Source organism: Phocoena phocoena, chromosome 12 (assembly GCF_963924675.1).
Source record: "Phocoena phocoena chromosome 12, mPhoPho1.1, whole genome shotgun sequence".
In the NCBI taxonomy this organism is placed as follows: Eukaryota; Metazoa; Chordata; class Mammalia; order Artiodactyla; family Phocoenidae; genus Phocoena; species Phocoena phocoena.
In genome coordinates, this window is record NC_089230.1 from 27,045,242 (window position 1) to 27,069,811 (window position 24,570).

Genomic DNA, 24,570 nt, shown 5'->3' on the forward strand with positions numbered 1-24,570 from the left:
GGGTTGAAACCGGTCCCTGGCAGTGAAAGCGCCAAATCCTATCCACTGGACCGCCAGGGAATTCCCTAGAAACTTTAAGCTTCCAGGGTACTTCTAAGCCTGCCATGAGGGTAATGTTAAATACACTTGGAATATTTTTGAAAGATTGAGTATCACCAAATGTAGACATAAAAAGATACTTACAATACAGAATTTAACTGGTTAATGTCAGTATACAGTTATTTTTTTATGCCTTCATTTGGTGATACTCAACTTTCAAAATCAACGTGTTGGCTGTTTTTCACCCCTGTGATAACTGTGGTAAAGATGCTCATCATTTGCCCCAGTTGCTGCAGTATAGTCTTCTGATTTGGACACCTTGACCTTTTAATTGCCATCTGTGGGATGTTTTTCAACGGGAAGTTGTCTTTTTTAAGCTAAAAATTCTTCGATGACTTCTTGTTGCCTAAATCTTAGGATGAGCTATAGGAATATCCTGTGAGCAGCTTTTTTTTTTTTCCTTTTGCCTTATCCCACTCCTTGTTCACTTACCTATCCTAAAATCTTACACCCTACCAAAAATCCTAAAAGTTCCTCTTTTGTCCTCATTCCTTTAGGCTGGCAACTCATTCTGTGTATGTGTCATGCTTTGCTAGAATAAATGTTTAGTCCTTAGCATTGTGTATTGTGTAAGACATACATACCATAGGTATGCAATAAATGCTCCTTGAGTGTATAAAAGAAAGCATGTTAACTGCGTGTGGATATATAGAAATTTGATTGGTATGAGTCAGTTAACGGCTCCTGCTAAAACTTAAGTCAATCTAAGCCACCTTAAAAATGAGCTGAACTGGAGAGAGTTCAGATTGCTATGAATAGAAGAGTTGGAACCTTAATCTTTTTATACACGGCTCAAGTTACCTCTTGTGTGTTGTTTTGGAGTACTGTGATTTTAAGGGAAAACATTTAGTATATTTAAGGAAGGAGAGCCAGAAGCTTGAGGTCTGAAATATTGTCATATGAATAATTGGAAAAGGTACATTTACTATAGAAAGGTGATGACCTGGATGAGTCCTTGATAGAAGTCTTCAAATACTTAAAGGGCTGTCCCTTAGAAGAGGAAATAAAATTTGGATCACATAGGACCAGGAAGAGCATTTGATATCACTTTGCCTAGCCTCATCATTTTAACATGTTCCATATTTGGAGGGCAGAACCAGAGCCAGTGGATTAAAATCATAGATATATAGACTTGTTGACTCTGAATTAATTTTGATAACCAGATATTTAAAAAGAGTAGGCATTGACATAAATCACAGCAATATCTTTTTGGATCCATCTCCTATAGTAATAGAAATAAAAATAAACAAGTGGGACCTAATTAAACTTAAAAGCTTTTGCACAGCAAGGAAACCACAAACAAAACAAAACCCCTACAGAATGGGAGAAGATATTTGCAGACAATGTGACCAACAAGAGATTTGATTGGTATAAGCCAATTAACAAGAATCTCCAAAATATACAAGCAGCTCACACAGCTCAATATCAAAAAAACAACCCAAAGGAAAAATGGGCAGAAGACCTAAATGTTGATGGCCAAAAGGCACATGGAAAGATGTTCAACATGGCTGATTATTAGAGAAATGCAAATCAAAACTACGAGTTATCACTTCATGTGGGTCAGAATGGTTGTCATCAAGAAGTCTAGTAATAATGCTGGAGAGGGTGTGGAGAAGAAGTAACGCATTTACACTGTTGGTGGGAATGTAAATGTAAATTGGTGCAGCTACTGCGGAGAACAATATGGAGGCTCCTTGAAAAACTAAAAATAGACCTACCATGTGATCCTGCACTCCCACTCCTGGGCATATATATGGAGCAAACCATTCTGAAAGATACATGCACCCTGGTGTTCATAGCATCACTGTTTACAATAGCCAAGACATGGAAGCAACCTAAATGTCCATCAACAGAGGTATGGATAAAGAAGATGTGATATATATGCACAATGGAATATTTCAGTCATAAAAAAATGAAATAATGCCATTTGCAGCAACATGGATGGACCTAGGAATCATATGATATTGCTTATATGTAGAATCTTAAAAAAAAATACAAATGAACGTAAATACACAAATAGACCCACAGACATAGAAAACAAATTTATGGTTACCAAAGGGGAAAGGGTGGGGGAGGGATAAATTAGGAGCTTGGGATTAGCAGATACACATTATACAAAATAGATAACCAACAAGGACCTACTGTAGCACAGGGAAGTATGCTCAATATTTTGTAATAACCTATAAGGGAAAAGAATCTAAATTCTTTTTCTGTATACCTGAAATAAATACAACATTGTAAGTCAACTATACTTCAATCAAAAGTAAAATTAAAGGAGTAGGCAGCTTGTGAATATCATAGTTTTCTGCTTATAGAAGTATGGAGAATCTGGATATCTCCCTAGCAGGAATACTGGGCTACCTGAAGCTGAACTTTTTTCTAGCCATCTGAACTACTTAAGAACTACATTTTACTCTCAGGTGCTTGCTTTATTAAACTGTGTGTTATCAACTGAAATTACCTGTGATAATTAAAAAGAAATGCTGTATTATTGCTACAGTTTTCAATGTGATAGGAATGAACTTCAATATTTAAGACTTATGCTGTATTCTTTTTTTAAATTTTATGATGACTGTCTTACAGTAGCAAATTATTTGCTACTGTAAGACAATATAAGTTATTTGGAATTTTTATGAAGTAGAGTTTTCTTTTTCCCGTTACTTGGACCATGAGAGTTTTGAAAATTATGAGTTGATTATTGCTAAAAAATGAAAAGGACTAAATGGAAGTATTAGGAGTAAAGATGTTTAACTGGACTGTCTGGATGATCCAGAAGCAGAGTAAAACCAGGACATCCTTTAACTGTTTTCTGTGTTCTAAGTTTTAATCAACTCTTTTTAAGTGTTTGAGAAAGTCAAGGCATATCTCTTTGTGGACATACGATTGTATCAGAAAACAGTATAGAATCTGTTAAGTCATACGGATTTTCTAAAACTAATGGAACCAGAAAAATCAAGCTGCCATTCACCTTTATGCTTTTAGAGAGGTCTAAATATTTTTGTTCAAAAATAGTATGAGTAGCCAATAAACACATAAGACCTTTGGATTCAAACACTGCAATAACCTAGGCTTTTATATGTTATTTAAAGGTTCAAATAAAATAATTCCTGCATTTAGACTTATTTAACTTAGATTTTGTAATTTTAATATATCACAAGTAAATAGCAATTTATAAATATATAGTAGGTATAGATACATAGGTAGTAGTTCTCAACTGTGTTTTACGTTACTTAGTCATTTTTATTGTCAATACAAAAAGCAGAGGAGATTTTCAGGACAGTTTAGTTTGAAGCATGATTTTAATATCAAGGAAAATCTTGGTCCTAATTAATGTCAACTAATACTTAAAAGTTTTGAATAAACAATTGTAAAGTTTTAATGAACCTTTAAGAAGTATGTAATCTTTTAAATAGTGCTGGTTGGTTTAAGTGTACTGCATTACTACTGCCCCTGAGAGGTTTCAAGCATAGGTAGCAGAACAGAAGGAAAAAGGCCCTAAGTATTATTTTTTTTGAAATGTATAACTAAGTGAACTTTCTGGGCTGGGCATGTGCATCCCAATCTGGATATCACCTTTTCATGACATCCTATGGTTAAGGTTGGAGAGGCTATTGCCTACTTGTTAGAATGTTACATTGTATCCTGCCCCATTAAGATAATTATAGTAATTCGAGTACTGCTAATCACCTAAAACTTAGCCTTGTGTCAGAGGCTAATGGGGTTTCAACTGGGCAGTTGGCAAGATTGAGTACACATCTTTCTAGCCTCTTTTCAAGCCAGCCCTCAGCCTCCATTTGTTCACTGGGAAAGTATGCCTAGCATTGGCTGTAAAGTTGAATAAATTATTGATCTCGGGAATCCAGTACATAGTGTGATGATTAACTATAATGTATTATTAACGGTTCTGGGAAAATGGAAAAAATACATCTAGATAACAAAACCAGTTATTTTTGGACAGCATTGACAATTAAACTAGGTTACGAGCTTTTCCCACGAACCCACAAATATCGGGATGGGGACAAAAGACCAACCTGCCTGGTACTGATTTCTATGTGAGTAGAAGTTAAGAATTGGGGTAGCATCTGACAGGCTTGAAAAGGAGAATCTCAAGTGAGCCTGCTAAAACTGGGAGTTTTTCCTCTCCAATAGTGAGCACAAGGTACCCACAGTAAGGATTAGAGAGACTGGAATACTTTACCTCAGTGAACTCTCAAAATGGACCTGTCAAGGCAAGACTCCTTTTAAGGACGGGACCCCACACTGAGGAGAAAGAACTGAAAGTGGAATCCTAATTCGCAGGGTAGACACGGTGGATTGAGAGGGCCTAGATTCAACTGTGGGAGGGGAACACAGCCAGGAAAATCTTAGAAAGCATGCAATCAAATATTTGAACACTACTCAAAAATGACAGAAAAGGTAGAAAAGATTTACTTAAATTCTGCATCATTCTAAAAGTTCACGAAAGTAATTTCACTTAAAAGTAATAGAAAAATATTAATGTCGAATCTCGTAAAAGGTTGTCAAGATGTGGTATGTATGAATGCTTTAGTAAACAAAATGGAGGAAGGATCACTGGAGAATTAATTTTAGAGGGAAATTGTCAGCAAAGCATTCATGGAGATGTAGCATTTGACCTGGGCCCACCGTGTTGTTACCTAAATCGAAGTTGAATATTGAGCTCTATTAATAATGCACCCTGGGGCTTCCCTGGTGGCGCAGTGGTTGAGAGTCTGCCGGCCGATGCAGGGGACACGGGTTCGTGCCCCGATCTGGGAAGATCCCACATGCCACGGAGTGGCTGGGCCCGTGAGCCATGGCCACTGAGCCTGCGCGTCCGGAGCCTGTGCTCTGCAACGGCAGAGGCCACAACAGTGAGAGGCCCGCATACCACACACAAACACACACACACACAGACACACACAGACACACACACACACACACACACACACATAGTAATAATAATGCACCCTGAAGGAGGCTTTAGTACCACTGGTTTCCCTTCTCATGCTCTCAAGGGATATTCTCCTTTTGCACCTATTGTGTGCTGTTTGATATCAGATTGGAAAGGGAGGAGGTTATAAGATCATTATTTATGAAGGCAAAAGGGAAGGACAAGGAACTTGAGAAAATGCTATGTAGGGTCGCTGATTCATTTGCATTCTTTTACATTTGTCCAGCACCCCTCTCCTGCTTTAATCCTTATCTAGCCTAGACTACTGGGCCTGTCACTATAATCACTGTTGTTCTGCCGGTTTCTTCCTTTCAAATCATTCTTGGTGTCTGTTTTCTCTCATCCCATATCCAATTACTTTATTCAACAAATATTCAAATAATTTATCCAACTATTTTATTGAACACCCATCAAATATACCAGGCAGTCTTCTAAAGTACTGGAGATACAGCATGGGTCAAAACAAATTTCCTATTCTGGAGTTTTGTTTGGCAGGAGGTGGAGCATAAATATACACGGTATAAGTGCTAGGAAAAATAAATCGTGGAGAGAGATGTTCTTTATATATATTGCTCAGAGGAATCGTCTCTGAGGTTTCTACTAGAATGTAAGCTCCAGGAGGGCAAGGACCTCAGCTGCCTTGCTCATTACATTCCCTGTGCCTTAGAATGATGCCTGGGACATAGTACATTCAATGTTAGTTTAATGAATAAATGTTATGGACACACAGAAATTAGTTGAAAAATTCTCCCTTTTTTTTTTTTTTTGCTGTACGGAGGCCTCTCACTGTTGTGGCCTCTCCCACCGCGGAGCACAGGCTCTGGACGGGCAGCCTCAGCGGCCATGGCTCATGGGCCCAGCTACTCCGTGGCATGTGGGATCTTCCCAGACCGGGGCACGAACCCGTGTCCCCTGCATCGGCAGGCGGACTCTCAACCACTGCGCCACCAGGGAAGTCTCAATTCTCCCATTTTTTGTCTGTGTTGGGCAGCAGCAGACACAGTTGATCCTAAATTATATGTCACTCCAATGCATTTCTCACTGAAATACTAGAAGCAGTAGCTGTTTTTTTTTTAAATAAATTAATTTTATTTATTCTTGGCTGCATTGGGTTTTTGTTGCTGCACGTGGGATTTTCTCTAGTTGCGGCTAGTGGGGGCTACTCTTCGTTGTGGTGCGTGGGCTTATTGCTGTGACTTGTTGCAGAGCATAGGCTCGAGGCGCATAGGCTTCAGTAGTTGTGGCACGTGGGCTCAGTAGTTGTGGCACACGGGCTTAGCTGCTCTGCGGCATGTGGGACCGAACCCGCGTCTCTTGTGTTGGCAGGCGGATTCTTAACCACTGCGCCACCACGGAAGCCCAGTAGCCGTTGTTTCTTATGAAGCCAGTAACCTCAGATCAGAATTGAAAATTGGGATATCACCTGCCAGGACTTGGTGGTCACTTTACCATCGTAGACTAGGCCAGATCAGCATTGGCAGCCTGGATAACCTGGAGCGTTTCATGAACGAACATTGTAAGTACTGCAATGCTGCAGATTCCTCGATGACAGCGTTTAGCATCTGCTAGTCGCATAAGCATAAAATAGATGTTTGCTGAATAGACGAATGAATTATTAAACAAATCGCGACATTCCACGGCAAGCGGACTTGGGAGAGCGGCCCCACTTCGGGTCTGTATGTAGAGGATGACACACTTTCCCTGCGAAGATCTGTGTGGGGCACGAACTCCGGATCGTGGGCCTGATCCAAGGGCCATAATGGCTCCATACTCTGGGCTGTAAACACCGGTATTATGGGAGCACCCGGGAAACCTAAGGCGAGTCTTGAGCATGCGTCATCGTCCCTGCGCTGCCTGCCCCGCCCACCTGTGCCTCTAGGCTTCTATTGGCTGCCTCGCTGAAGGCCCGCCCTCTTGAAGGAGGAAGACACTCAGTAGCCAGTCTAAATAACCGTAAATAACCTGACGTCATTACGTAACCAGTCACAAGCAACGATCTTCAGCCTTGTCCAATGAGGTCGGGCACGGGTCATGGCCCGCGGAGTTTAAGTTTAGTCGGGGGACCCGGAAATGGTGAGCCCATTGTGGAGGCAAGGGACAGGCTCGGTGGCGCACGGGCGGAGGGCCACGCTTCCAGCCGAGTTACCCCGGCCGAGTGAGGGCTACAGTGCCAAGCCCTGGGCCAGTGGAGGCGTCGTCACCGCCCGTGGCAGGCAAGCCGAGGCGCACGGGCGGACACGTATGGACGTCTGAGCGCTCTTGGACCAGGACGAGTGCACGCCGGGCCTAGTCCTCTGCGGATTCCGCGGCAAGGTTCCTTAACGACTGCTTGAAGTTCCCGTGATTGCCGAGAGGCTGGGCTTCGGAGGAAGGTAAGCCAGGCGACCATGCTGGGTTAGGAGAGACGCCGAGGGAGCTTGGGGCCAAAGCGAGTGATGTGACTGGGCGCTAGTCTCGGCCTGTTATTTAGTAGTTAGGTGACTAAGTCACGTCGCCTATCTGGGGTTCATATTCTTTAAAATAAGCAAGGAGGTGGGTGGTACTCCGATACGTTAGTGAGGAAGAGCTACCGTTCCTTTTGTCAAAGCCTTGAGTCGGCCCCCTGACTGCTCTCAAGGATGGGTTGAACTCATCCCTTCTAAGAGTCTCAGCCCAAAGCTTTCGGAGAGAGGGCGCTTCGCTGTTGCAACTAACTTGAAGGCTTCCCTGCTAAGTTTCCAATTTCGCTGATTGATATTTATTAACCAGGTCCCTTCAGAGGCTCAAAAAAAATCCTATGACTTTTTAATGCAACTTAACTGATAAATTGAAGTTTCTTTTATCAACCCTTCCCCATTCCCCCGTTCCTTTTTTTCTCTCCTCTAATTAAAATAATGCTGGCCAGAGAGATTAGTTGATGGTGTAATGTGTAACCAAAGGGGTTTTCCAGTTATTTAATACAATTTTGTGCGACAGTTATTTATCAAGAATAATGTTTTCTAATTTTTTTCCCTTAAGGTATCAAGAAACAATGTTTCCTTAAATTTGCTTCTGTATTTGCCTCATCAATGTCATTCATATTGAGTATCTTAAGAGAGATGCTGGAATATTTTGGTGTTCCTGTGAACCAGGTAAATATCTTGTAATGGATTTGAATGAACCTGTTGTATTTGTTTGAGGTCTTATTTTAGAAATGATTTATATGTCAACACTCAAGGCAAAATTGTTACTTTTCTATAGGTGTAACAAAGGTGAGTTTCCTTTAGTATAGCTTTGATAGTTTGAGTTAAAAAAGGGATAAGATTATCAGGAACCCGTTTATTTGATAGGTCAAATGCCAACGAAAGATACAACCGAAGCAAAAGATAGACATGACCTTCATAGATAAAATATTTTAAAAATATCTAGTGGCTTTATTTAAGGTAATTTAAGTTTGATACTTGGATATAGAATGGCAAGTTATAGCTCAGCAAATTCAGAATAAATATTAAGGGGAGAGGTTGGCTTAGGTGCGAGAAGCATAAGCAGATCAAATTTTGTCTACTTACTGAGTAGCTATGACATCTAACACAATATGCTTGTTTCTGTAGGTGATGCAGAGTAGCAGTACATGGTTCTTGTGTTCATGATGCTTAAAATATAATATGAGATATAAGAAACGTATACAGATAACTGTAATACAGGGCTGAATATAAGAGAGACACAAAAATAATAGGGGGGCTTACAGAAAATGGGCAAATTGTTGCTGTTTGGTGTTGTGAATTAGAATAGACAAGGATAATTAAAATGTTTTAAACAAAAGTTGAAAAATGATGGAGCCATTAATATAAATGGACAGTTCCATACGTGAAACTACTTTGAGTAGGGAGATAAGTCATATGTGCTGTTGGAATATATAAATACAAAGGTCCTGCAGATAATTGGGTATATGGGTCTGGAATGTAGGAAAGAAAAGAGATTCAGATTTGGAGTGATCGACATTCTTTTGATATTTGACTTTGATGACGTGTAATGGAGGATGTCTCTGGATGTTATTGAAGCATTTTGAATTTCAGAATTGGAGAGATTTAAAGACAACAAAGACTGAGTGATTGTTGAAGATTTGCTTATCAGTAGATTATTGATGCCTTTAGGGATTTCTGTAGGTGGAGAGTGGCAGCTGAACTGTAGTAGTTTGAAGAATGATTGAGGAAGGGAAGTGGCATCAGCAACCTTCTTTTGAAAAGTTTGTGAAAAGAAATTGAGAGAGGCCATCAATCTGAAGGAAAACTGCTTAACCCAAAAGAGCATGTGTTCTTGTTAATGGATAGTGGGAAATTAAGTTGGATAGATAGAATAGGGCCAAGTGGCAGAGGACCTTTGAGAGTGATTGGAGAATGAATACGCAATTCATGGAGTATGTTATGACAACTGAGCTGGCAGAATTGATGGAAGGTTGTGAGGCTGGCTGATGGAATCAGTATTTAATGGTTAGAGCCGGGTGCTTGGATATGATCAGATAAATTCAGAACCCTTGCCATTTAAAAGCAGAGGAATGGCATGACTTTGTGCAGAAGATTCTATGTGCTGATGACTTTCAAATCATTCTCTCTAGCCCCAGTTTTTCTCAACTAGTCCTATGGCTTCGATTTTTACCTGGCATGTATTCTGTATGCTGGTGATTCCCAAATCCATCTTTCTAATGCAGATTGTCTCCTAAGTTCTAGAACTGTGTATCCATCTGCTTACTGGATGTTTCCATGAGGATGCTGATAGGATGCTACCTCTATATCTGTGGCTTATAATAAACTTCGTTTTCCTTATGGGATCTCAGGAAAAATGAAAAGTCCAATTTTTAATGCTTTTTTTTTTTTTTTTTGCGGTACGCAGGCCTCTACTGTTGTGGCCTCTCCCACCGCGGAGCACAGGCTCCAGACGCACAGGCTGAGCGGCCATGGCTCACGGGCCCAGCCGCTCCGCGGCATGTGGGATCTTCCCGGACCAGGGCACGAACCCGTGTCCCCTGCATCGGCAGGCGGACTCTCAACCACTGCGCCACCAGGGAAGCCCTTTAATGCTTTTTAAAGAGAGAAAATGCCTCCTTTGTGTTGAAATCACTTCCAAAAGAACAAACGTTATGTCATATTTTGGGGAGGTTCCTGTGGGAATAGTTTACACTAATAGGGGAAACTCCAAGCCAAAGAACAAAGTTATTATTTGAGTTATAGAAGCACATTTCATTTCTGTTAGCTTCTTAAGAACTGACTACTAGAAAATTTATTCCACTGTAAGTAAAGCATTCTTTTTTTTTCTCTTTTTAAAAATTGAAATATAGCTGATTTACACTATTGTGTAGTTTTAGCTGTACAGCAAAGTGATCAGTTATATAATATTTCAGATTATTGTCCATTATAGGTTATTACAAGATATTGATATAGTTCCCTGTGCTATGCAGTAGATTCTTGTTGCTTTTCTATCTTACACACAGTAGTTTGTATCTGTTAGTCTCATACTCCTAATATAACCCCCCTTCCCTTTCCCCTTTGGCAGCCATAGGTTTGTTTTCTACTTCTGTGAGTCTGTTTCTCTGTTTCGTTTATAGATTCATTTGTAGTATTTTTTAGAGTCCCCATATAAGTGATAATATTTGTCTTTCTCTGTCTGACTTATTTCACTTAGTATGATATTCTCTAGGTCCATCCATGTTGCTGCAAATGGCAATATTTTATTCTTTTTTATGGCTGAGTAATATTCCGTTGTGTGTATGTATGTGTGTATGTATGTATGTATATGTATATCTATATCTATATCTGCCACATCTTCTTCAACCAGTCATCTGTTGATGGGCACTTGGGTTGTTTCCATGTCTTGACTATTGTAAATAGTGCTGCTGTGGACATTGGGGTGCATGTATCTTTTTGAATTAGAGTTTTCCCCAGGAGTGGGATATTGCTGGATCATATGATAGCTCTACTTGTATTTTTTTAAGGAACCTCCATACTGTTCTCCATAGTGGCTGCACCAATTTACATTCCCACCATCAGTGTAGGAGGGTTCCCTTTTCCCCACACCCTCTCCAGTATTTATTATTTGTAGACTTTTTGATGATAGTCATTCTGACCCACATGAGGTGATACCTCGTTGTTTTGATTTGCATTTCCCTAATATTTAGGGCTGTTGAGCATCTTTTCTTGTACCTGTTGGCCATCTGTATGTCTTTGCAGAAATGTCTATTTAGGTCTTCTGCCCATTTTGTGATTGGGTTGTTTGTTATTTTGATATTGAGTTGTATGAGCTGTTTGTATATTTTGGAGATTATCCATTTGTCAGTTGCATAGTTTGCAAATACTTTCTCCTATTCTGTAGGTTTTTTCATTTTATTGATGGTTTCCTTTGCTGTGCAAAAGCGTTTAAGTTTAATTAGGTCCCATTTGTTTATATTTGCTTTTATTTCTTTTGCCTTAGGAGACTGATTTAAGGAAATATTGCTACAATTTATGTCTGAGCATGTTTTGCCTATGTTCTCTTCTAGTTTTATGGTGTCATGTCTTACATTTAGGTCTTCAAACCATTTTGAGTTTATTTTTGCTTATGGTGTGAGGGAGTGTTCTAACTTCATTGATTTTCATGTAACTGTGCAGCTTTCCCAACACCACTTGCTTTTCTCCGTCGTGTATTCTTGCCTCCTGTGTCGTAGATTAATTGACTGCGCATGCGTGGGTTTGTTTCTGGGCTCTCTGTTGTGCTCCATTGATCTATATGTCTCTTTTTGTGCCAGTACAACAGTAAGTAAAGCATCCTTAAACTGTTTAGGGCCCGCTTCATTTATTCCCCTTTTTATTCCTCCTTTAAAGGAAATTACATGAATATACTCTGTATTACTTCACTGCTTGAAAAATTGAAATTGTCCATTTTTCATTGGGCCCAAAGATGGGATTTTTTAGCTGGGAGGAGGGGAGACAATTTTTCTGAATAAAGTTCCCCAAGATATTTGGCCATTATCAGAAATAAAACAGAATGAATTTGTGGTGCTTTCTCAAAAGATCTTTCTTCCTGGAATCTGTATATGTTAACTCCCATCCCCCTGCTTCCCACTTGTTTAAAGACAGATATGAATAAAGTTTAATTCTTTGAAGAAAATACTTTAGAAGTATGCCATTCTATATTTTCTTTTTAAAAATAAATGTTATTGCATATTTTACATTTTTTCCGTAAATAATATCAATATAAACATGATCAATAGAGTACTACTTTTTAAACAATGCTTTATGTTTAAATAGGTTTTGCAGATTTGGGAAAATAAAGACTATGGATCAGCTCGGAGTATTGTTCGTATTATTGGGAAAATTCTTCCTTTAGAACCTTGTCCCAGGCCTAATTTTGAGGTAAGTCAGTCAACATGCATTATTTAAGTACCATCTGTAAAATTATCCCAGGTACTCCTAGGGACATAGGGTAGAACAAAAGAAGAAATGTTTCCTGCAAGCCAAAAACCTTTAGTTTATCCTGGAAGCAAGTCATTTCACGTGTGTCTTTGTCTTTATTTTTTTAAGTAATTATATCCAAAGATTGGCAGATGCGAAGCAACCACTGAGTAGCTTATTTTATTCTTCTAGTTTGTGTTTTATGTTGGATGACATTCACTAGGGGAGAAAATATTGCCACATGTGTAGACTTTAGAATAATTATTTTCCTCAGTTTTTTTCCTCACTAATAGGTGTATGTTTTTCTATTACATATCCTTTTTCCTTTTCACTCTTGTGGATTTTTAATTTACACAAATAGTTTCCACGGGCATGTGTCTTTCCCCGACTCCCTGACTTTCTTTTTCCTTTTTTCCTTTAGCTGATCCCACTCTTGAACTCTGTGGACCCAGCTAACTGTGGATCTGTAGTTCCATCTTTTGCTGACGTTTTGTGTGTGACGAATGATGAAGAAGCCAGTTATCTCAGATTTCGGTAATTTTTCTACTTATCTTGGAAAGTGGGGTGTGGGCTATAATCTGCATTCTTCCACATGGTGAAGTATGTTCAGACTGATCAAGCCTTTTTATTTGTCTACCTCTGTATTGCGCTGTGTCCTGCTAATGTCTTCCTAATAGGGATGACTGGTGTTTTCTCATTTTTAGCCAGTTTTTTCTTTTTTTTTAATGTATTTTTATTTATTATTTTTGGCTGTGTTGAGTCTTCGTTGCTGTGCGCGGACTTTCTCTAGTTGCGATGAGCTGGGGCTACTCTTCGTTGTGGTGTGAGGGCTTCTTATTGCAGTGGCTTCTCTTGTTGTGGAGCACGGGCTCTAGAGTGTGTGGGCTTCAGTAGATGTGGCGTGTGGGCTCAGTAGTTGTGGCTCATGGGCTCTAGAGTGCAGACTTGGTAGTTGTGGCGCACGGGCTTAGTTGCTCCGCGGCATGTGGGATCTTCCCAGACCGGTGTTCAAACCCACGTCCCCTGCACTGGCAGGTGGATTCTTAACCACTGCACCGCCAGGGAAGCCCCTAGCTAGTCTTTCTTAATGCACATTTAATCCTCACCCCAGGCCTAGGAAGGAATGATATTAAAAGGATATAAAAATCACCATGTTCATTTTTGGAGAAAGCTCTTTCCTATACTAAATACTATATTTATTTTATATATTTAGCCAAAACTTATATAGTGTTTACTGTTTACCAGGCAATGATGTTAAATATATTTCAGCATTTGGATGTTTTCTTGCTTGGTAGTACTAACTTAGTTGTTAGTGTATTCAGATACAGGCTGAAGTACAAAAGGGTCAGTTATTCAGAAAAACTGGCTAAATTTATTCTATATCAAATTGGTTTATAAATTTTCAAAAAATTAGAATATGGTAAACTTACCCCAACATAACAAGGACTCCTGTAGGACCTTATATTCCGAATATGTAGAATTTCTAAATAAATTAACTTTATTTCTAAATAAATCAATTTGTACTGTGTTTGAAGTTAATAGACAGGATTATTATTTTTGGTTTATAGTCTGAAAGCAAGATGTGTTCCTTCATTCACTGACCGCTTATTGGTCACCTATTAAAGTCAGCATTTGTTCTGGGTACTGAGAATATAAAGTTACATAAGATGTTGTTTGTCCTTAGTGAGTCTAGAGACCATTATAGGGTAAAGAGAGCTATTCTGGTTTTGTTTTGGTATCTTTATTCTTTAACCGAAAGGATTTATTTCTAGAAAATTTTTCTTCCTCCTTCTCTCTCTCTTTCCATTTTTTCCTTCCACCTACAGAAATAGTATATGGAAAAATGAAGAAGAGGAGAAAATTGCTTCTTTCCATCCTTTGCAACTAGTTGAAGATCCATTGACACCTGCTCTAAGGCATAACAAACCAACAAAAAGTGATTGGCCTGAAAGTGAAGCTGCAATTAAAAAAATAGCTGCCCTTGAAGATGAGCTAGCTTTTCTTCGCTCTCAGATTGCTGCAATTGTGGGAAGGCAAGAACTGAGAAACAGTACAAATTCTGGTGAGTAACGTTGGATTTTTATTTCAGTTGGATGATACTCATTTAGTATTTCAGTCAGTGTGGTTCTGAGTAAGAAAAGAATGTTTGCTGCTAATGTATCTTATGAATGACATTAAATATGAAACGATGTTGGGTGTATATATGTGTTAGCTCTGATGTTTATTGAGAATAAATTAAGGTGCATTTGTAGTGACAGGGATGGCTTTGGTTTAAAGAAGAGCTAGCTATGCTGCCGAAGATTGTAGTTTTGTATTTAAAAGCCGGTTTTCTAAGTACAGTTGTCCCTTGGCATCCGTGGGGTGTTGGTTCTAGGACCCCTGTGGACACCAAAATCTTAGGATGCTTAAGTCCCTTATATAAAATGGCATATTTACATATAACCTATACACATTGTCCATCCTCCCATATACTTTAAATCATCTCTAGATTACTTATAATACCTAATAAAATGCAAGTAGTTATAAATATAATGGAAATGCTTTGTAAATGGTTGTCAGTGCATGGAGGATCAAGTTTTGCTTTTTGGAGCTTTTCTGGAGTTTTTTTGTTTTTTTAATTCATATTTTTGATCTGCGGTTGGTTGAATCTGCAGATGTAGAGCCTGAGGATATGGAGGGCTGACTGTAAGCTTTTCTAACTCCGTAGAAAAGTGTTGGACATTTAAGCGGAGGGATGCATTAATTTGAGACAAGAGTGTAGATTTAAGGCTTCATATATATATATTTGTAGTTTGAAGTTATTGCTGCTATACTTCCACCAAATCTAGGTGAATACTTTTTTCCAGATGATTCTTTTTAAAATTTTTAGAGATGTGACTTGCTTTAAATAATATACATACACACACAATATCTGTATGTATATGAAAACATCCATATAAACACATATATAATTTATGTATTACATAATACTTATATAGTATTGTATATTTATAATTTATATTAAATATTATATATACTACTGGGTAATAAATGAGGTATGATATATACACTTTTTTTAAAGCAGTCGTGTTACACATGATTTTAGGAGCAAATCTGTTGTGAAAAAGTTAAGTATTTGGTACCCGTCTTAGGCTCCTGCCTAGAAAATATATGCCTGGGTGTTTCTACAATGTCATCATTAGAGTGAATATATCAGCTTGCATGTTTCTAGCCACAAGTTGTTGATCGTGTTTTGGCTTTTGTAAATAGAGGATGAAATTCAGACTGTATGTGAAAAAAGCACTTTTAATTTTCTCTTTAAAATGCATTCTCCCCCTTCCCCTACACAGAGAATCCTAATTGGATTAAAAATGAATTTACTGTTTGCTTGACTCTTTCAGAAATTACTAAGCAGATGGGATTGCTTCACCTTCCTGGCCACAGTATCATTATTTTAGTAGCATTACAGAATTGTTCCTGTTTTGATTCTAATTAGTGTTACGTGTTATATTGGAGAAAATTTTGCATGGTTTTTCAACAGACCACATTTTCTTTAGGCTCCTTGGACTTGAAGAACGACAGGCCTAGTGGTTTGGGACACATGCCATCATCAGGGACTACTCAACTGAGTGTCGAACCAGATTCGTTTTCAAGTTCAGTGTTTCCCTCTCCTCCTCCTCCACCACCGCCTCCTCAGGTTTCTTCTCTACAGTCTCCATGTTCTCCTCTCGTGCAAACAGCCTCTAATAATATTTGTGCATCAGATAATTCAGCAACTGAAGTGAAAAAACAGCACCCAGATACTAGGAAAACCAATTTTAGTCATCATTCAAAAAACCAGAAAAATAAAGATGTTCCAAACATGTTGGATGTTCTGAAGGATGTGAATAAGGTCAAGCTACGTGCTATTGAAAGGTATGTTGTCATAATTTGAGAAATGAACCCAAATCTTATCAATGGTGTTTAAAGAAATTATTATATTTATCAAAGTAAACATAGATAAGTCTTCTCTGATTCCTCTTTACCCCAAATACCCCTCGAGAGAGAATGATTTTCAGTTTTTTGTGACTCTTTGTTCTAGTGTCCTATCTCCATATTTTTGAAACAACGTACTACTTTTGCTATTTCTTGATATTTTAGTTATATTTACTTGCAATTGTTAAAAATCTGGAATACGTTCTCTTAGACATTCTACCCCCTAACACACATGCACACACACTTCTTATTACATCTTCCCGATATGGTTAAGTCACAGTCTTTCCTTAAATCCGTGTTCAGAATTTATATCCTTACTATAACAGTAAACATTCACAGGTAAGCCATTTCATATACTATGACTACATTTTGTTTGTTACTAATTTTATTTTTTATTGCAGTTAATAATTGCCTCCTTGAATCCCCCCCACCCCGGAAATCCCCTCACGGAGCCCTCTGTCCTGTTCTAATCTCACCTGTTGCTCTAAACTTCCTGCATTGTCATCCTAAGGATTTCCTTCGTCATCATGGGCATTCTCTTTGTCCTGTGTCGCATCACCCATTTCCTGGGTGTCATATTTTCTTCCTGCAGCTTCCTGAGGAGTGCATGAAAGGTAGATTTAAGACCTTGTATATCTGAATTTCTTTTTCTTTTATTCTCACACTTAATTGCTATTTGGCTGGGTATATAATTGACAGAAAATCATTTTTCCTCAGAATTTTGAAGACATTTTTCCATCGGTTTCTAGCTCTCAGTGTTCCTGTTGAGAGGTTAATGTCGTTTTGATTCCTGATGCCATGTATGAAACCTGTTTCTTCATTCTTTTTTTTTTTTTTTTCTTGTGGTATGCAGGCCTCTCACTGTTGTGGCCTCTCCCATTGCGGAGCACAGACTCCGGACACACAGGCTCAGTGGCCATGGCTTATGGGCCCAGCTGCTCCACAGCATGTGGGATATTCCCGGACCGGGGCACAAACCCGTGTCCCCTGCATCAGCAGGTGGACTCTCAACCACTGCGCCACCAGGGAAGCCCCTGTTTCTTCATTCTTGAAGCATTTAAGATCTTCTCTTTGGTCCTGGTGTTCTTAAATTTCATGGTGATGTGCCCTGGAGAGTTCTTTTTAAGTTTCTTATGCTGAGCATTTACTTCTTTTTAAGTTCCTTATGCTGAGTTCACTTATTGATTGAACTCAATCAGTTTAGAGTTTTATGTCCTTTATTTTTGGAAATTTCTTATAATATTTCTCTGATAATTTTCTCCTATTCTTTCCTTCTGTTCTCTTTTCTTGGAAAGCCTATTAGAAGTTTGAATGCCAGAATTATTTCTCTTATCTTCATATCTTTCCTTTACTGTTTTCTTCTCTTTGCTTTTTTTTATTGTACTTTTTGAGAAAATTCTAACTCTTCTATTGTTTTTCCTGTCATCACTTGTTTTTTGGGGGTGTGGGGTGGGGTGTGGGGAACTGTGCAGCTTGTGAGATTCTAGTTCCCTGACCAGGGATTGAACCAAGCCCTCGGCACTGAAAGTGTGGAGTTCTAACCACTGGACTGCCAGGGAATTTCCCCCATCATCATATTTTTAATTTGCGAGACCCATTTCTTTTTCTTTGAGTGCTCCTTTTTTATGTCTTCTTGCTTTTGTGTGTCTTATGCTACTGAAAATATTAACTACAGTTTAATTCTAAGTTTTCTTTTGCTCTTGAATTATGTTCATTTTTCCTGAGTTCCTTTTCCTCTTATTGATTTTGGTCTCCATTTATAGTTTTGGAGCCTTATTTAAGTATCTGGTGATTTGCAGCTATGCATTTATGTTTAAAAGTGAGGTATGGAAAAGCTGATTGAAGTTTCTTTGTGTGAGGTAGGATTGCCAGCTGGTGGGCTTCACAATTTAGTGACTGAGGAGAGGACCTTGCCATTTTGTTAGCCAGATCCCATATTTCAGTAGCTGTATGTCTTTTCTTTGGAACTAGAGAGTTTTTCTAGAAAGTTCTTCATTCTTCTTGGTCAGAAGAGTTGGGGATTACACAGGTGGTGCAAGCTAGGTAGTTTGAGAGTTGAGTGGGGAAAGGGCAAGGGAGGAGCGTATCATTCCATATGTGGACTTTTCCTCAATCCGTCTGTTTTCAGGAAGGCAGCTTACCTCCCATTCTCTTCACTGTCATCAGCTTTCCAGCTTTCAACATTTTGCTGCAATTCTTATCTACTCTCTCCTCTCGTAATCTTTTTGTCTTTGTGGGTGTACATCTTTTTCATTTCTTTGCTGTCATTTTAGTAGGCTTTCACAGAGATCTGATATGTTCACCTGGAAATTCCTCAATGAAGTTTTGCATAGAAAATAAATGTATTTTCTATGTAATAGTGTTAGGACAGATAAGTCATTTCATTATCAGTGAGGTTATGATTGATCCTTGTATGAGGCAGCTAGTACAGAGAAAAATCTTAAGGTTGTAGGTACCCGTTTAGTCCCAACTAGATCTCTTACTGGTATCGTCGGGCACAGTCAGTGTAAAATGGTGACTCTGTGGCTGTTACCATCACTGGAGAAATGACTGAAACGCCAGTAGACTCCACCCTCCACCCCTCTATTCTCTCATTTTTCTAACAACTGATCTTGTTTCATACGTTATTGCTAAATCCGACGAGACTTCCCACATCTTTACATTTACAAATTTACTACCCATGTTCTCTGCCTTCCATCTTGTTATTGCAAATGAAGCATCCTTGATCATGTCCATGCTCTGCCCTTGGTCGCTGGTTCCCCTTCTCTCTAAGCATTTCACTTAAAATTCTCTCTTCTGTCTTCTGCGCCATCAAATTTTCCATCTTTATTCTTCTCTTCACGCTTGAGCATTTCCCATCTTCAAAACATGTATACCCTCAGCTATTATAGTTTCTCTGTTCCCTTTCTGGTATAAATTCTTGTTGTTGTTTATAGTTTGTTTCCATTTCTCACTGCCTTCTAGTCACTGTAATATGGTGTCTGTTCCCATCACTCCATTGAAAACTGTTCTTTCAAGGTCTCCAGTGACTCCATGTTGCTAAATCCAGTGGTCAATTCTCATTGCTCTTCTTACTTGACCTCTCAGCAGCGTTTGATACAGTCCTCAGTTCCCGCCTCCTTGGAACACTTTCTTCACTTGGCCTTGAGGAAATCATGCTTGGTTTTCCTCTTACCTCATTGTCCACCTCTTATTTCTTTGCTGATTCTTTCTTCTGGGCCTGGTCTCTGAATGTTGGCATGTTCAAGGCTCAGCCCTCAGCCCCCTTCTTCTCTCCACCCACATTGTTTCCTTGGGTGATCTCATCTAGTCCTAGGCTTTAGATACCAGCTAAATGCTAATGATGCCCACATTTATTTTTCTAGCCCTGACCTCTCCTCTGAGCCCTATGCCTACTTCACATCTTCATTTGCCTGTCTCACAGGTACCTCATGCTTCACATGTCCAAAACAGAACTCTTCCTTCTTACCTGTTCCGTCCTCTACCTTGAAAACTTGTTCTTCCCCCAAGTCTTTTGCTTCTCAGCAAATGGCAACAATATCACCCTCAGTCCAGACATCTGGAAATCATCCTGTTTTTTCATTTCCTTTCTATCCCACATCCTTTCCATCAGCATACAGCTCAAATTTATGTACCCTCAGTGGTCCTCACTGCCACCTTTCAATCTAAACCACTATCTTTTTTTTTTTTTGATGTGGACCTTTTATTTTTTAAGTCTTTATTGAATTTGTTACAATATTGCTTCTGTTTTATATTTGGTATATTGACCAGGAGGCATGTGGGATTTTAGCTCCCTGACCAGGGATTGAACCCACACCTCTTGCATTGGAAGGTGAAGTCTTAACCACTGGACCACCATGGAAGTCCTGCCACTATCTTTTTTTTTTGCGGTACGTGGGCCTCTCACTGTTGTGGCCTCTCCCGCTGCGGAGCACAGGCTCTGGATGTGCAGGCTCAGTGGCCACGGCTCACGGACCCAGCCGCTCCGCGGCATGTGGGATCCTCCCGGACCAGGGCACAAACCCGTGTCCCCTGCATCGGCAGGCGGACTCTCAACCACCGCGCCACCAGGGAAGCCCCTTGCCTCTATCTTATATAGCTTGGACTTTTGCAGTTGCCTCCAACCTGGTCTCTCTTTTCATTCTTGCCTCCTTATCTGTTCTTCATATAGTAACCAGAGTGACCTTTAAAAATTGAAGTCAGATCATACCATTCCCCTGCTTAAAATCCTTTGGTGGTTTTCCATTGCGCTTAGAATGAAATCTTGACACCTTGCTGTGGCTTGGAAGTCTCTCTAGGATTCAGCCCTTATCTCTCTGACCTCACGTCCTACTTCCCATCTTACTTAACTGCACTCCAGCTGTACCTGTTTTTCTTTTTTCTTTTCTCACAGGTGCCAACCTCCTTGCGATGCATCCACTGGATGTTTACACTAAAATTGACTGTCATTTCCTTAAAGAGAATGTCACCTCCTTTAAGAGGCTTTTCCTCATCATCTCATTGAAAGTGCTTTCATCCTAGCCACTATCACATTTCCCTCTTTTATTTGATCCACAGCACTGGATAATTGCTGTCCAAAATGTTCTTGCTTACTTGTTTTGGTGTAACACTGTCCTGCCACCAGAGTGTTCTGTGGAAGTAGGATACTGCTCTACCCCTGAAGCGTAACATAGAGCCTGGTAAAATAGGGGGCATTAAGATTGAATGAATGAATGAACAGTTAGCCTGATGTTTTTCTTTTCTTGAACTCCATAGTCCTTTTAAAAGTTCTTAAATATTTCTTTAAATTTTTCTATCGACTGGAAAATTAGAAAATAAAAAGTAAAGATGATATTTGATAAATCCCAGGTTGCAACGGATTGTGGTAGAGCCTCACATGGGCTCTCAGCTTTCTGATTACTAATCCATTGTGCCCTCCAGATTTGTTTTTTTACAAGGCAAAACATTCCAATCTCTTGAAGATTGTAATATATTATGCTTATATTTCTGCTGTGTTTGTCAATAAGGAACTTAAATTACACAAAGTTTTAATTTATTCCATTTTTTTTAAAGGTCCCCTGGGGGCAGACCCATTCATAAAAGGAAAAGACAAGACTCACCTTGGGATCCAGTGTCTTTAATATCCCATGCACTTAAGCAGAAATTTGCATTCCAAGAAGAAGATTCCTTTGAGAAAGAAAATAATTCCTGGGAGTGTTCTCCATTTTCTAGTCCAGAAACTTCAAGGGTGAGATTATAAGTTTAAATCTTCAGTTTTTCTAATGCGTATTGTTCATGATGTATCTTTGCCTTCAAGTTCCTTGAAGTAAGTAATTATGCAGAATGGGCTTAAAATTGTTGATGCTGTGTGCTGCTAATGTTTCTGTTTGTGTTGACTTTCACGTTCATTTTTAGCTTTTAGCATACTATGAAGTTTTTTTGAGGTGAGACACTTGATTTGAAAAGTACTTGAGCATAAGTTTATAATGGTTTATCCTGGGCACGTGATAACTTGACATTGCTGTCTGCAGTATGAACTGGGTGTCTGAAACTTTGAGAGGACCAGAGAAAAATGGTGTGATAGATTCAACCTAACCATATTTAAATGTGAATATTCCCAATATTTTTTCCAGTCAAATATGAAGATTGGATTATTTAGATAAATAGGACATTAACTGTGCTTTTAACAAAGCAGATGAGGTCATAATTACTTCAATGATCATGCTCATTGGATACTTAAAAAAACTCATAATATATTTCAACCCTTAACCCTTAAGATTTCTTCTTTCTTGAAGCGTCTTTTCTTTGGTTTAGATACAATCCAAATTTGGGGGGGTGGTTTTCCATCTCATAAACTAGTTGAGGTAGTAAATAAGAATAAGCCTTAGGAATGAGAGGAGAGTGAAAGATGGACAGTATATAAAGTCCAGTGGGTGGCTTTAGAGTGGCGGACATCAGTCAGACAGCAAAGGAGATGGAAAAACTAAAAAGCAGATGGCAACTCAAAGAGCACAACAGAGCAGGGGAAAATCGTTCTACTCAGTTTCAGTGCGTGTGTGGTTTCTCAGTTACCGTTGTGCCTGTACAATAGCTGATGCTTATCATGTTGACTCAGAAGATTATATTTTTAACTCTAAGAAGGCAAAAAAGTATATAGTTTACTTTAGAACTGTTACAATTAAAATTACAAATGTGTCTAAGTGTTCAACATTTGCATAGAAATTTGTAACTGGCAAAGTACTTTATTTACTCATCTCATTTGACCTTTGCAGCAATATTTTTTTCTATCGAAGTATAGCTGATTTACAGTATTGTATTAGTTTCAGGTGTACACCATAGTGATTCAGTACTTTTGCAGTTTATACTCTATTATAGGTTATTACAAGATAGTGGCTGTAATTCCCTGTGCTATACAGTATATCCTTGTTGCTTATCTATTTTATATATAATAGTTTGTTAATCCCATACCCCTATTTGTCCCTCCCCACTTCCCCCTCTCCTTTGGTAACCACAAGTTTGTTTTCTATATCTGTGAGTCTGCTTCTGTCTTGCATATACATTCTTTTTGTTTTGTTTTGTTTTTAGATTCCACATATAAGTGACATCATACAGTATTTGTGTTTCTCTGTCTGGCTTATTTTGCTAGGCATAATATGCTATAGGTCCATCCATGTTGCTGCAAATGGCAATATCTCATTCTTTTTTATGGCTAAGTAATATTCTGGTGTGTGTGTGTGTGTGTGTGTGTGTGTGTGTGTGTGTGTGTGTGTACCACATCTTGTCAATCCAATGATCCGTTGATGGTCCTTGGGTTGCCAATATTCCCTCTTTTGCACATGAGGAAAATGAGCGTGAAAGTGGTTAAGTGATCTGCACCTGACATCTGACATCTAAGTGGCAGAGCAATGAATAGAACTTGGTTTATTAAAATTCTAGGATATTTGAAAACCTTCAGTTATCTCAGAAATTCACTTAGGTGGAACACATAGTTTCCCAGTGATAGTGGATCAAGGAGGTATTACTGGTTTGTCTTACACTGTTCACTGTTCTTTTCACATTTTCTTTCCAGCCAACTGCAAGCATCTTAGAGAAAGAGCCATCTCTTTTTGTAAATTTTATAGCACCTTGCTTAGGGATGGGCACATAGAGACTCAAACTGTAGTCTACGGAGAGCTCAGTCTGTGCAGCTTGACTGTCCTGCTCACTTTCATGTCCTCAGCCCTGACTGAGCACAGTGCCTGACATGTAACCCGCTCTTAAACAATTACTTACTGTTGAATGAGTTAAGCCTCAAAGGGTTATTTGGTGTTTGTGTTGCCATTCTTTTTTTTAACATCAGAATAGTTTCTGTGTTAAATATTTGCTTCATTTCAGTTTGGGCACCATATTTCACAGTCAGAAGGACATTGAACTAAAGGAAGAACTGACAAACACAGCAGGTATAGCCCAAGCCACGAGCTACAGGGCTTGTGTCTGCACCTACAAGGCAGGATTGCAGAAGTATGCCAGCATACTTATCCCTACATGTGAAAGGATCTCACCTCCTGTTAAGAAAGTTAAATGTAGTCTATACACTGAGGTATATTAGTGCAAAGGTCTGAAGGATCTTGACTCTTAAGAATACCTGTCTCTGGTTTTAGAAGATCCAGCAGTTAACTGGCTACTGATGGTAGTTAGGGAAATGGATCTTTTTTTTTTTCCCATGTATGTTAATGTTATTAAAAGCTGAATGTATACTTTGAGTGATTCTCCTAAGAGCTAAATAGTAAATGATTTAATGTTTCTCATTAGAGAACAGTAAGGTCTCATTATAAGGTGACCGATGCCACTTAATGGATTAAGAAAATGTAAACTAAGTCTGTATTGTACTACTCAACAGATGATAGTACATTTGGATTTTTAAAAACAATTTCTTAAAGCAGTTATGACTTTCTAACTTAAGAGCCTTTGAATCTTTTAAAAATTGGTAGTGATCGGGGCTTCCCTGGTGGCGCAGTGGTTGGAAGTCTGTCTGCCGATGCAGGGGATGCGGGTTCGTGCCCCAGTCTGGGAGGATCCCACATGCTGCGGAGCGGCTGGGCCCGTGGGCTGTGGCCGCTGGGCCTGCACGTCCGGAGCCTGTGCTCCGCAGCGGGAGGGGCCGCAATGGTGAGAGGCCTGCGTACCGCCAAAAAAAAAAAAAAAATTGGTAGTGATCTGGTTCAC

The 24,570-nt window shown here is 39.2% G+C and overlaps 1 protein-coding gene across 2 annotated transcripts; it reads left to right on the forward strand.

The window, feature by feature from the left end:
* Window positions 1-7,100: 7,100 nt before the first annotated feature.
* MTFR2 (mitochondrial fission regulator 2) lies at window positions 7,101-23,775 on the forward strand. 2 transcript variants are annotated; one of them, XM_065888973.1, is made up of 7 exons: window positions 7,101-7,422; window positions 8,048-8,160; window positions 12,289-12,393; window positions 12,854-12,966; window positions 14,259-14,494; window positions 15,969-16,326; window positions 21,439-21,729. In XM_065888973.1, the coding sequence occupies exons 2-7, from the start codon at window positions 8,098-8,100 to the stop codon at window positions 21,623-21,625; spliced, it is 1,062 nt and encodes a 353-aa protein (XP_065745045.1). In that variant the 5' UTR covers window positions 7,101-7,422; window positions 8,048-8,097; the 3' UTR covers window positions 21,626-21,729. The 2 variants fall into 2 exon arrangements, with proteins under 2 accessions (XP_065745045.1, XP_065745044.1); XM_065888972.1 differs by lacking the exon at window positions 7,101-7,422 and adding an exon at window positions 23,740-23,775 and having other exon boundaries at window positions 8,098-8,160; window positions 21,439-21,613.
* Window positions 23,776-24,570: the final 795 nt, after the last annotated feature.